The sequence below is a fragment of the Nerophis ophidion genome, linkage group LG23, assembly GCF_033978795.1.
Source record: "Nerophis ophidion isolate RoL-2023_Sa linkage group LG23, RoL_Noph_v1.0, whole genome shotgun sequence".
Classification (NCBI taxonomy): Eukaryota; Metazoa; Chordata; class Actinopteri; order Syngnathiformes; family Syngnathidae; genus Nerophis; species Nerophis ophidion.
The window spans coordinates 3,018,689-3,033,191 of record NC_084633.1 but is presented as its reverse complement, the minus strand read 5'-3'; the positions used below and the strand labels follow the sequence as shown (position 1 = coordinate 3,033,191).

The following is a 14,503-nucleotide window of genomic DNA, read 5'->3' as shown; positions in this document are numbered from 1 at the left end:
AGAAACAGATTTGTAAAAACATACCACAAAATAATGTCATTTTACAGAAAAGACGGATTCGGAAAATGAGACATGTAAATCTATATTCAGATAAATCCCTGTTGCAAGTATACATTTCTTTTAACCAAATTTACTCACAAATTCCAAATCCATTTCTAGTAACGAGTAGTGGCATAAATTTGATCACCTGCGGATTTTATAAGTTTCTGCTTTCACAAAACATTAACAGTTTTATGGCTTATTTTAACAGAGAACATCCAATTACTGAATTATTTAGCATTTTACTAAGTGAAATATGTATTTGATCTTCCAGCATGAATTCCTAGCCTCCAAATACCAGTAATGTGCCAATGAATCACACAAATTCCTGTACCTACAGCAAAAAGCTTGGCGAGAAAAAAAAAAACAATTTTTGCAAGACCATTTGAAAATTAAAGTAATAAAAGATAACATTACAAAAGATACAAACCATTGCACTCACTCTGGGGATCCAAGCAAGATTTCACCTTGTACGCAAAAAATTATTCTAAGAAAGGTGAGAAATCAGCTCAGGATGATTGGAAGGAGATTGTTAATGATGTTAGGAGAGCTGCAACCACTGTCACCAGGTAAACTATAACCAGTATTAGTAACATATTTTGGCTTAATGGATTGAAATCCTTCAAAACCCACAAGGCCCCCTGCAGAAGAAGATATATGCAGGCATGTCTGAAGTTTGCCACTGAACACCTGAATGATCCAGGGAAGGCTTGAAAGAATGTACATGTTTTTCTGCAACAAAATATGATGAAGCATATGTAGCACTAGACTTCACTGGAACCACAGTGGGGGACAATCAGTTCGGGTTTCTTTTAATGTTAATAAGCTTACCATGTTATGCAGAGGTATAGTTAAAACCATTTTGTTGACAAATTATACTATTTATAGTCACGGTGGAAAGTGGGGGGAACAGAAAATGTTTGACACAAACTGAGTTTCATGATTAAGCTCTTTGGCATAAACTTGAATTAACATGTTTGGAGGCAAACAAATGGATAACAATCCCATACAAAATGTGTGGTCTTCCTGTTCCTTTTACCTTTATATACTGTATGTCTGTTCTTGGATGTGCTGTACTGAAAACAAATCCCCCCCACCCCCAGACAAATAGTTTTTTGAATCGACTTTCAATTGAATTTAACACACTGTAAGTTACAGGGAACTAAAACTTTATTCACATCATAACAATGAGGATATGCAAGTTTGTTCCTCATTGTAGACAAGATGATTGTTTATATCCACAAAGCAAAAAAAAAAATCTAATTTACGTCACTCACAACTGGGTTAAGAAATTTTTTTTTAAAACAATCTGTTACCTTGTCCTTGAAGTCAGCGTGGTTCTGCAAAATAGCCCGTTGATAGGTCCCTGTACGGACGTAGTCCTGCATCATGTTTTGTTGTTGTGAGAGGTAGCCATAAAACTGCAAGAAACAAACGCGTCACCTCTGTATGTATTAAATTTGAACAGAGTTATCAACTCCTTGTTAGTCAAGTGATGTTTTTCAAAATGAATTAAGATAAAAAGGGAAAAACAGTATGTTAGATATGTTTTTTTTCTCAATAGTTTATTGATTGGTTTTAATTTTTTAGTAATTTTGAATGTCATTTAAACTGCCTTTATAAAGACTGAAAAAAAACAAATCCCCCTGACTTTATTTATATTACGGGGCAATTCTACAATATACTTAAAAGGAATGTTTGCAATCTTCAGTGCCTGCCCAGAGGACGCTGACTTTCCAAAGTGTTGTAAGAATGATATGCCACCCTCTTCCAGCTTTGAGTGCAAACTACACCCCACATAACACACATGCACTAGTTATATTTGTTGTTATCTAATGTTAACAACTCAGCAAAGTTTATCTACTAACGTTGGGTATCATTAGAAGTATAACCTATTATTTTCTTAACCTTAAAGGGGAACCGCACTTTTTTTTTTTTAAATTTTGCCCATCGTTAATTTTTTTAATATTACATTCTAAATCGTAAATAAATGTAAATAAAAGGTCAGCTAACTGCGGAGCCAAAAGGGGGTCCTCTATTCCGCCCGTGAAACCCAATTAATAATCAACCAAAAACCGCCAAAAATACTCCATTTACATTTTCTGACTTGAATATTAATAAGTATTAGTTATATTGTTATTAGAAGCGATAACAAAGTTAAAATATTCAAAGCGGCGCGGTGATCACGAGTTTGTGTGCAAATGTTGACATGATCGACTGATCAGCTGCTTACTCGTTTCCTTGCTCGTCAAACTTTATTCTACATCTTATAGTATGCCCCTCACCTGCATAGTAAAATAACAAGGTCGTATTCCGACAAGTTAGTGCACTACAACAGCCCATTTAGACCCGGAAATTGGTAGAATGACTTGAAGACGCTAGGTGCCAACCCCCCTTTTCTTCGTAAGGATTATGAAACATTCTTCATTTAAACAGGAATATATAAACATCCTAGTAGTCGGCATCCTAATGACAGCAGACCTTGTACAGGAAGTGATTCAGCTCTCAAAGGCATCCTTGTAAGCTGACTATTGATCGCATTTATTTAGTATTTAGAATATATTCATAGTCATGTCTTTAACAATAACTATGAACAATAGGCAAAATCCCCCCAAAAGTGCCGTTCCCCTTTTACACATTCTTGGGCCACGATTGTCACCTATAGGCTTGCTAAGAAGTATGTTTCTCGGCGGTGGTTCGTTTGACCCCCAGCAGTAATAAATTGTAATCTTTCTGAGATACAGGACAACCTTAAACAATCAAAACTAGTGTAAAGCTAAATGTATGGAGAATTTTCTTAAGCGCAAAAAAGATAAAATTGTGCAAACTATCGCCAAAAGGCTACATTTTTACCAAACAAAATCCAGACTTTATAAAATATGGCTGTCAACAGGGTTAATTAATAAAACAATAGAGTATTCAGTTTGGGCTCACACTTGTATGAGTTCCTTCTTTTGTAGTATATTTGATTAATATTCATTTTTGTAATCGGCCTGATAAAAATCTTGGTGAGCATGTTGTATGTACGTGTATAAGTGTTAAACAATGCTCGCTGTAATTTACACATGCTTTCATATCATTTGACAAGGTTAAGACTTGTGAAACTGGAAGTAGGTCAGATACAACTATTGAATATGATTAAAATCAAGAGTAAAATTACTAATTTAGTGTTAATATTTGAGTGGGAAAGTCAAAAACGTTGAGAACCCCAGTTCTACTGTATCTAAATGAGTGCAATTTGTTAGTTACTTTCCTGGGACTGCTTTTATTTATGCGGACGCGCTCGGGGCGTGTGTGTGTGAAGGAGACAGTCGTGAACCATACACAATGACATTTTCCGCAAGCCAACAAGCAATTTTTCTTCAATACAATTAGTAATTGTAAAAAATAGACATTCAAATAAATGTATGTTCAGTGAAACCATTAAAGGTAACATAAGAGGGTGGTCTTTTTTCAATATTTTTTTTGATTCGAAAAATGTAACTGAGCAAGTTGTTGTCGTTTCTATTTAATTACGGCCTGCTTTTACCGCCCCACCCTTTTTGGAGTTTAGGTTATTGAGCATTACAGCTATAATTACAGCCTTTACAGTAATCGGCATTTCTAGTGAATGTGTAGTTCCGCTCACCTGGAAGTACTGCACAGCAGATGATTCCTCTGTTCTGTCACTGAAGACCGAGTGCTCACTAAGATGCCCACGACAGTTCTTCAAGAGGTTATAAAAGGACTGAAAGTCTGATGTTGGACATCAAAGAAGAAACAGAATAAATAGTTACTTATGTCAAGGAGCCATTACACAATTCTTTACAAATATAAGTATAGGGGTCAAATGAACAGGAGAAGCGGTTGAAAATGGATGGATGGATGTATTGATTAGGGATGTCCCGATACAACTTTTTCACTTCCGTTACGATACCGATATTGTAGCCTTGAGTATTTGCCGATACCGATATCAATACGATACGATATAGGCACGAATCATACATATATTTATTCCTTATTTTGTTTTATAGAATATTAGAAAAGGCTTGATAAAGTGATGTTACTGTTACTGATGTTGTAGTGTTAAAACAGAAAACAATGGTCAGCAAGAGTAGGAATAGGAAAAACTGACCCATTTATTATCAACCAATTGGTTACATAAATTTTATCCTTCAACATAAGAGTATTACCTCAACAAATCCAATAAAAACAAAATGTTATATTTAAAATGCAAAATAACCACTAATACCAACATAATTATACAATTGAAAAGAATAAATTTAAAATAAATTAGAAGACCCTGAAAAATAACCTAAATAAATCCAATAAAAAAAAACAAAAAACGTTTTAAAGTGCAAACAATTCAAGTTCACTTCAGTTATTTTTTTTACTGTCGGCATATGTTGGAAACAACTGTGGGCAGGGACAAAAACCACAAAAACAACACAATATTGTCCACTGTCCAACTGCTCTAAATTAAGAGTTCACAGCTCCAGTTTCACTGACTGACTATGTCCAAAACAATGTAGTAATTACTCTTAGTCTTCACTGAAGAATAGTGTAAACACAATAAACAGATCACTCTAATAACAAGAGCATAAAACAAATAATAATCAGTCAGTGCTGACTACCCTTACTACTCGCTCCTCCTCCTTCTCCACTTTCTGCTGTCCGAGCATAATGTGGAGATTTTTTTTTAAGAAGATAAGCATTTCGGCATGCTGTGAGTTAAAATACTTCCACACAGCCGACATCACTACACTTTGCTGAGCACACGCGTTGTCGTTGTTGTGATCACGTGGGCTGTGCATGCTGGATCAGAGACGCTCTTATTCCGCGGCCGCCACCAACGTTAATGAAGGGGCATTGCCGCCACCTACTGTGTTGGAGTGTGATCACACCAGTCACCTATTATAGAAGTGCTGCAGCGGCAAATGGACAGCTTATATCGGAGCGCTTATATCGGAGTTTTTAGATTCAGTTCGATAAAATCCGATGTTCACTTTTTTGGCCAATATCGGACCGATTTCAGATATCAATATCGGATCGGGACATCCCTAGTATTGATTATATCTTTTCATGAGACATCACTGAATAAATGACACTATGATACAATATAAAAAGAGTCAGTCTACAGCTTTTATAACAGTGTAAATTTTCGGCACCCTCAAAATAACTAAACACACAACTATTAATGCCTAAACCGCTAGCAAGTGACTACACCCCTAAGTGAAAGTCTAAATTGTGCTTTAACTCTTGAGCAGTGAATTTACAAGAGCTTCACAAGTTGCCTCTGCCTCTTCAATGAGAACATCAGAGGTAGATCCTCCACCTTTCATATGAGGATGCCCAAAAGACACTTGATAGGGTCTGAAAACATGCCTGGCCAGACCATCCATCTAAAGAGTTATTCTTTAGCAAGGCAGTTGTTGTCTTGGAGATGTCTTTAGGGTCATTATCACGTTTGAACACTATCCTGCGGCTCCGAAGCATGCTTATTTTAGTGTCATAGCACATGTTGACATTCATTGTTCTGTCACGGATTTGCGATGCGCAGGACTTGGAAGGAAGACACAAGAGAAAAGAATGGAATGGATATAATAACTATATTGAAAATATAACAGAACGTGTAACAATGCTTAAATCAGCCGAGAGCTCTTGTCTGTTTACATCAATGATGTTCCAGCAAGAGCCACAAACACACTTGTACACAGTTTTTTTTATACATTTTGCAACATGACTCCATCTATCTGCCTGGATATTAATGATATGTTTATTCAACACCGCATGTTATCTTCACAGCGCCATCAGTTAGTGGGCATATCTTTTGGTTTCAATCAGCTCCTTCTTTTTTCTTCCTGTTAAATACAACTCAACATATACGGTTATAAATTGTTGTTCTTATACTGGCCGGTGTGCATGTGAGACTATGTGTATGTGTCGACTAAAAGCCTGGTTTCAGGCGCTAGAATAAGTTTGTTGTGCCACTGCCTTTTTTAAACTAACTTTGCAGCATGCAGTCTTTTGTTCTACGTCTGTCGTTACAAAACCTAACTACAGACAACACTTTTCTTTTCTTTGGAACAAAGGTCTTGCTGTTGTTAGCTATGTTTTGCTAGGTGTATCTATCTCCGCTAAGGAAGTAAGGGGGTGAGGGCGGAGGCTATGGAAGTTCCAGGGGGTAAAAAGTAAAATGTAGGCTGGAGCAAGAGGAGAATTTTTTTTTTTTTAAACAAATATATCTTTAAACTCTTCTGCAACAAAAAACATCAAATTTATAGCCCGGGCTTATTTTGAGGCTTCACGTCAAACAAGTGGTGTCCAAATTCACCTGTAAGATTAAGTTAAGGGCTAAGTGGCAAAGGGTGTGTACCGTATTTTCCACACTATATGGCGCACCTAAAAACCTCAAATTTTTCCAAAAGCTGACAGTGCGCCTTATAATCCGGTGGGCCTTATATATGGACCAGTGTTGAGCCACAATAAGCAGGAGAAATGGATGGATGGATGGAGGTCTCGCAACTACGGTAAGCAGCCGCCAACTTAATTTTCCCCCGCAGAAGAAGTGTGCTTCTTCTTCTACGGTAAGCAGCCGCCTACCTTATTTTCCCTCGTAGAAGAAGAAGCGCGCGGTGCATGCTGGGATATATGACTGCGGGAGACGTGCCGTTTCTGTGTGTTGATGTAAAGACCCCAAAATGGCTCCATCTAAAAAGGATGCAGAACGTAACCATAGCCTCTACTGTAGAATCTATTCTATGCGCCTTATAATGCGGTGCGCCTTATATATGAATAAAGTTTTAAAATAGGCCATTCATTGAAGGTGCGCCTTATAATCCAGTGCGCCTTATAGTGCGGAAAATACGGTACTCTTCAAAACAAAGTGGGGTCCCTCCCAACCACAGTTGAGTTGCAAGCAGGGGTTATGAGAAGAAGGCCAAGCAGAAAGCACATCAAATTAAGTAACTATTCTCAGCGTTATTGAATTTTATAGTAATGACAATTGTGTTTTATCAGGTAGTCAATCCTTTGCTACTTTACATAAAATTTGACATGTGTCAAATTTTGTTTTAATTTTAAAACCGCTCGTCATACATACTAGCTAACGTGGATTTCGGGCTTAAGTAGTACCATGTCTTCGGCCCAAGTGCAACTGGGATAGGCTCCAGTCCTCCCGCGGCCACAAAAGGGACAAGTGGTACAATATGGATGAATGGATGGAAGATCCGGACTTAGCCCAGATGATCGTTTTTTAGCATCCATCTTCCTCCGCTTATCCGAGGTTGGGTCGCGGGGGCAGCAGCCTAAGCAGGGAAGCCCAGACTTCCCTCTCCCAAGCCACTTCGTCCAGCTCCTCCCAGGGGATCCGGAGGCCTTCCGAGACTTCCACCCTTTTCCTGGCGAGAACCATGTACTCGGACTTGGAGGTGCTGATTCCCATCCCAGTAGCTTCACATTCGGCTGCGAACCGATCCAGTTAGAGCTGAAGATCTTGGCCAGATGAAGCCATCAGGACCACATCATCGGCAAAAGCAGTGACCTAATCCTGCAGCCACCAAACCAGGCCCAGACTGCGCCTAGAAATTCTATCCATTAAAGTTATGAACAGAATCAGTGACAAAGGGCAGCCTTGGCGGAATCCAACCCTCACTGGAAATGGGTCCAATTTACTGCCGGCAATACAGACCAATCTCTGACACTTATCATACAGGGAGCAGACCGCCACAATCAGACAGACAGTCTGCTACCCCATACTCTCTGAGCACTCTCCACAGGACTTCCTGTGGTACACGGTCAAATGCCTTCTCCAAGTTCACAAAGAACATGTTGACTGGTTGGGCAAACTCCCATGCACCCTGCCGAGAGTATAGAGCTGGTTCACGGTTCCACAACCAGGAGGAAAACCACACTGTTCCTCCTGAATCCGAGGTTCGACTATCCGGTGTAGCCTCCTCTCCAGTACACCTGAATAGACCTTACCGGGAAGGCTGAGAAGTGTTTGAGGTGTGTTTTTTTTAGCATGTACTTAAAAGTGGTGCTTTGTTTTAAACAACATGGCATCTAAACTATAACATTTAGACCACTTTAAAGCAGATTAAAAAAAACCTCTAATACACTTGTAAATTAATATGCTTTAATGGAGCAAATTAACCTATCACCCAAGCTTTTTTGGATTATTCCAATGTCACTATGGAGAAAAATGTGGGTCTTTTTTATGCAATCAAACAAAAACAAGATTGACGATAAAAATAAATAAATGATAAATAAGTTAATTATTTTTTTAAAATAGCAGAACTGCCTTGCTATCATTCACTTTCTTTGGGTCATAGCTTTACACATGCTAAGCTAACATTTAGTAAACCACTACAATTTACTACAATTGATGAATTATGCGGCAGCTAATACAATTTCGGAATTTACATTGGCCATGTTTAGAATGCTGCTTTTATTTATTTATTTTTAATCACTCTTCATGACGACCAACAAACATATTTTATACATATTCTAGCTTCTGAATACTGTGTTGTTCACTTTTTATATCTTGTTATTGAGGTCTGCAGTTTAAGAATGGAGCGATATGTATTTGCTTGCTACTCCCACCCAAATCCGTCCTCGCCACTGGCCATGGTGAAAGGGTGGAGAGAGGACAGAGACAAGCTGGAGATATCAGGGAAGAAAACTAGGAGTGTAAAAGTTTACGCGATAATAACAAGTTAACACTAATTGTGACAAAACAGGGAGCGTAGACAAAAGCATTTGTCAAAAATGAAAGAAGGTTAATATGGATTGTTAGCTTTAGAATTGCTAAACTCAATTTGTATTTGGTATATATATCACATTGACTACATTTGTATCTGCTTTTAAGGAGAGGCTCCAACACCCCCACAACCACAAGAGGGACAAGTGGTAGAAAATTGAAGGATGGATGATGTTATATAGGGCCTTGTTATCCTTTGTTAAAGGCTGTTCTGTTTTTATGTGTTTTGCATTAACTGCCGCAGGGACGACAGATGGAAATTAGCCACTGGCTACAATCTTGCATATTTTCACTTGTGTGTTCTTGAATATGTACTGTCCCTGCTTTGTAAATAAAGTTTAACAAAAAAAAAACATGGCAATGTAAAACGCAGCTATGGCACAATGCTTAACATTTCTGACCAAAATATACATACTCATGTCTGAAATGAGGTCACATAAAATATGCAGTTTCAGAGCTCATTATGAACAATCCACCCAGATCCTGAACCTGAAGTTGACTGGTTCTAAATCTTAACCCAGGGATGTCCAAAGTGTGGCTCTGCAGCCATTTCCGGCCAAGATCTTGTATTTTATTGGTCCCGCCGTATAATGTATCTTGCGTGGGTTAGTGTTTAGTGAAATCTGGACGTTACGTGATGACATTTTCTGTATCTTATGGACCTTTTTAAATTTTAGTTGAATACCACAGGCCGAGAACATATTTTTTGAAGAGAAAAAAGTATTATTTTCATATCAATCAATCAATCAATGATTATTTATATAGCCCTAAATCACAAGTGTCTCAAAGGGCTGCACAAACCACAACGAGATCCTCAGTACAGAGCCCACAAGAGGTTCATTTAGCCTACTGACGTGTATTCATAAATGGATGATTTATATAGGCTTGTAAGGTAAAGTTTTGTACCTGATAAGTTTCGGCTACCTTGCTTCTGCAGCCTTCATCAGAGGTGTCACTTGATGTTTGTGACGTTGTCTGTGACGTGTTATATGGATTGTTCCATCCCACCTGAAGTGGTGGGATGGCAGCGCCCCCTGGTGTGTGCCGGGGGTTGGGCGGGGCGCCCCCTGTCATCTGGATGTCTACCAAACGGCCGGTTAAACTTGTCAGGTACAACACTTTACCTTACTATCCTATATAAATCATCCATTTATAAATATTATTTTCAGATCCTCAAAAGTTCTTTGCCATGAAATGTAACATTGATATTCCAGTGACCAATATGAGTGAGAGCGATAACAAAAACATTCAAAATACTTGCTCCCAATGTCATTGATGTGATGACATTGCAATTCAATGTCATTGCATCTGAGGCCTTGTGAGTTGTGAAACTAATAAGTGACATTATGACACCGGGAGGAATAACGGCTAATCTGGCAAAATTTGGACACTTCAGGGTGTACTCACTTTTGTTGCCAGCGAATTTCTGTCAGTTATTTTGAAAGGACAGTAAATGTATAATGTTATACAAGCTGTACACTTACCAACTTTAAAAAAAAATAATAATAGGGTGGCCTGGCTCAGTTGATAAGAGCGTCCGTCCTCAAACTTGAGGATTTCTAGTTTGAATCCAGTCCCAGCTGTTGTATCATTGGGCAAGACACTTAACTTAGCCTCTAGTGCAGCCCACACTGGTGTGTGAATGTAAATTAATGTTTTGGTGGCAGTCGGACCAGCTGTTGGCGCTTCTCACAGTCTACCCAAAGGCAGCTGTGGCTACAAATGTAGTTTACCACTATTAATGTGTAAATTTGGAGTAAGTTAATCATGGGTTCTTAGTGTCACACGCTTTGAGTCATAAGAAAAAAGCTCTATGTAAATCTAATCCATTATTATTTTCTAATCATTACTCATGAAAATATATAATACCTCACATATTGATATATAACTTATTTTCATATATGTGAGGGGTGGAACTCTAACAGAGTGAAGTAAAAATCTTTAGGAATGCACAATGTATATATATCAAGCCGATACCAATAACATTTTGGTATTTAAGACTGATACCAATAATTTATTTATATCTACTTTTTTTTTTTTTAATCATGCAGTTTTTTGCACATATTGATAAGAAAGACTAAAAAAAAATTGGATTTGAAAAACTATCCTAACTACATATCACTACTATGGTAGGGCTTACAGCACTTCTATAAATCAGTAATGAAGTTTATGTCTTTATTTCCCTTTACCAGTATGTGCAGGAGTGTGGCAATCTAGTTGTAGTTTTGCTTGCCAACATGCATGCGAAAAATAGCAGCAGCTTTTTGCACTTTTCGGACGCAGCGGCACTGGAACAGCCAATAGCCTTTCTTTGCGTCTGGCTTTGGACAGCTTCTTTAGCAGCACAGGCATCTATATGGACCCTAGGGGCACAATCCAGGCGATGCGAGAGGGGTTTCAGGGTGGCTGAGGTAGTTTTTTTCTCCTTCCCGCAGGGGGTTTGCAGGGCATTTGGTGCGGACAGCGGACGAGATGTCTTCTCTTGAAGGAGTAACCCATGTTTGTTTACACTGTGAGCTCGGATGAGCTCAGGGGAAGTTTAGGTAGAAGCACTTGATGTGTTCATCCTAACCCACCTACTGCACACTGGGGAGAATCTCGTCTTATTTAAGCGTTTATTTTATAGGTTATCAAATTATTCAGAATAATTGGTGTGATGTCATAACGCATAACACAATTTTATATTATTATAATAATATTATTGTGCAACCCTAAACATTTTGTTTTATACTGTACATTTTAAAGCAGTGGTTCTTAACCTTGTAGGAGGTTCTGAACCCCACCATTTTCATATGCGAATTCACCAAACCCGAACCGTAATCATAAAATGATATTATATTAAAGAAATACTAATAAAAGGTATATTTTAGTAACTAAAAGTTATAGGAATGTACACATGACCCCATGTTTACATATTATTGTGCAACATGTGAATGTTTTAGTGGGAACTAAATGCGATATCTGAAAGGGGTACACATTATTTCCAAAGTAGGACCCCCCACCCAGACACATAATACTCGTACACAGCTCATGAAAAACAATATGTTATAGTCATTTTAGGTGGGCCAAAACACTTATACTACAAAATAATATCATGACTGCTGTCATTTGATTATAATAATCAAACATTGAACTGGCTTCACGGTGGCAGAGGGGTTAGTGCGTCTGCCTCACAATACGAAGTTCCTGCAGTCCTGGGTTCAAATCCAGGCTCGGGATCTTTCTGTGTGGAGTTTGCATGTTCTCCCCGTGAATGCGTGGGTTCCCTCCGGGTACTCCGGCTTCCTCCCACCTCCAAAGACATGCACCTGGGGATAGGTTGATTGGCAACACTAAATTGGCCCTAGTGTGTGAATGTGAGTGTGAATGTTGTCTGTCTCTCTGTGTTGGCCCTGCGATGAGGTGGCGACTTGTCCAGGGTGTACCCCGCCTTCCGCCCGATTGTAGCTGAGATAGGCGCCAGCGCCCCCCGCGACCCCGAAAGGGAATAAGCGGTAGAAAATGGATGGATGGAAACATTGAACTTGTTATTTAGCTCACACATATGGAAAATTAGAGGGAACATTTTCGGGGGTATCCATAATACGCCGACAGGGAGAAGTTTTTATTTACACGATGAGTCGGGTGTGTCTTGACCTCCGCGGCGGAGGCTCTGCCGAACCCCTGAGGCCGACTCACCGAACCCCTAGGGTTCGATCGAACCCAGGTTAAGAACCACTGTTTTAAAGTTATTTCAAGGCACTTTAAATTTATAATCATGCATGCTCTGGCTTCTTACACATTCAAGACACAATTATGTATTGATCAGTGCATCAATTAATCAATAAATAAAGTACTATCTAATCTAATTGAAGTAGTTTAACTGAAAGACCTAGGATAAACAGACAGAAGCAGTGCCTTGTCTATGGAAGTTCTCATTCATCCAAGTCATTTTATTCTCAGGGCATTCAATTGATGGCAGATGGACTGTTCAGTTGTCTTAAAGGGGCCATAGTATACGAAAACCTTTCTTACCGGTCGGTACCCGTTTTTGTGTATTTGGGATCCCCAAAATTCCTATTTTTTCAACAATCTTGACATTTTCAAAACATAATCCAAAGAAGCTCTTTGGAATTTGATACTTGAATGGTTTATTCTTCCTTAGTTACATCAGTGGATAGATATCTCCTAATAAGATTGAGGTTTACCTAAAGAGCTTTGCACAACTCCGCCATTTTTATTCAGTTGTGGTCAATAAATTCCTTATTTTCCTGTATCATCTTATTGCGGGGCAGACTGTCTCGTACATGCACAAAATAGTCCCCTGTTGCCATTTCTAACTAAATGTAGCGTATGGTTCAAACTTATATTTGGGCTGGACAATTATGGCAAAAATAATAATCACTATAATTTTGATTGTTATTAAAATCTCGATTAATAACAATTAATTATTAATTAATTTGAAAACATGAGTATTCATTGTACTGTCAAAATTCAACTTTAAATATAATTCATAAGAACAAAGTATATAGACGATATAAATATGTAAAAAAACTAAATTCAGTTTTTCCGTTTTAATCTTTTAATTCCATTGATTACCTTTTACACTAACATTACCAACAAAGTGTGTGCGTTTTGTGTCATTACTAAAATAAAATAATATATTTGTTAATTAAATGCAAAAGTCCTCACATTTATGATACATTGAATCTTTGGACAATTTTGACCGGTATTTTAAGTCATGATAATTTTGTAAATGTATCAATAAGTTCCTTAAGTACATTATGCTTGTTTAAGATAGTTTTTTAAAATCTTTATTTTGTTAGCGCAGTCAGACCAGATGTTGTGCACAGCGCTTTTATTTACAACAATTGGGGGGAACAACAATTGAGTTCGGTGTGGAGACGACATGAGGCTGTTTAAAACAAAATAGAGAGAGCCTGTTAAGTTGTGACTACTCACTGTCCAGTTTGTACATTGATCTTACATCAACAATGTTGTTCACAACTACATAAGCAGATGAGAGATGTTGTAGGTGTATGGATTCTGTTCTTGCTAGCTTTAGCTTCATAGATTCATCGATGTTTCCGGTGGCTATGTCGACATTGCTTAGTTCGGGAAGGGGATGAATGAGCAATAGTGGACGCATTACTTCCCCGAATAAATGTTATTTCTCCTCACAATGAAAGCATTTCAGTCGTATTTGTGTCAATTTCCGTGATATTCCGCACTTTAGGGGAACTGCACTTTTTTATGTTTTGCCAATTGTTCACAATCAGTATGAAAGAAATCATGACGGATGATTTTTTTTAATGGCATTCTAAATATCAAATACATTCGATCAAAAGTCCACTTACAATGGAGCCTACGGGAGCCGTAAAATTCTGCCAATAGAGTCCTTAATAAAACATCCAAACGCCTCTAATAGGGTGGTATATGTAATGTCGTAACGGGCACATTTATAACAACATTTAATATTTACGTACTTTGTTTATTTTAAGCATACGCGCCACAGATTCATAAACGCATCTCAACGTTTGCTTTTTTTCCCCTTCAACTTGACTTTTTTGTTGAGTTAAGTGATTATTGATTAGGCATACTTGCACTGTGTCACGCAAAAATTAGCACCCATGGTGAGGTACCAAACTTCTAGTGGACATGTTCTATTTTTCACTCATTCGCTCCTCATCCGTTTCCCCGTACAAGCTGAGGAATTTACATACACGTATTAATCGTTCTTTTCGA

General features: G+C 38.2%; 1 protein-coding gene across 2 annotated transcripts in view; it reads right to left on the bottom strand.

Annotated features, from left to right (window-relative positions):
- carm1 (coactivator-associated arginine methyltransferase 1) overlaps window positions 1–14,503 on the bottom strand; it is an 87,662-nt gene that overhangs the window by 38,819 nt on the left and 34,340 nt on the right. For both annotated transcript variants that reach the window (XM_061884992.1, XM_061884991.1), the window contains exons 5-6: window positions 3,668–3,774; window positions 1,356–1,460 (exon numbers count right to left, since the gene is read on the bottom strand). In XM_061884992.1, the coding sequence (XP_061740976.1) occupies window positions 1,356–1,460; window positions 3,668–3,774 (212 nt within the window). The remainder of the gene's footprint in view (window positions 1–1,355; window positions 1,461–3,667; window positions 3,775–14,503) is intronic.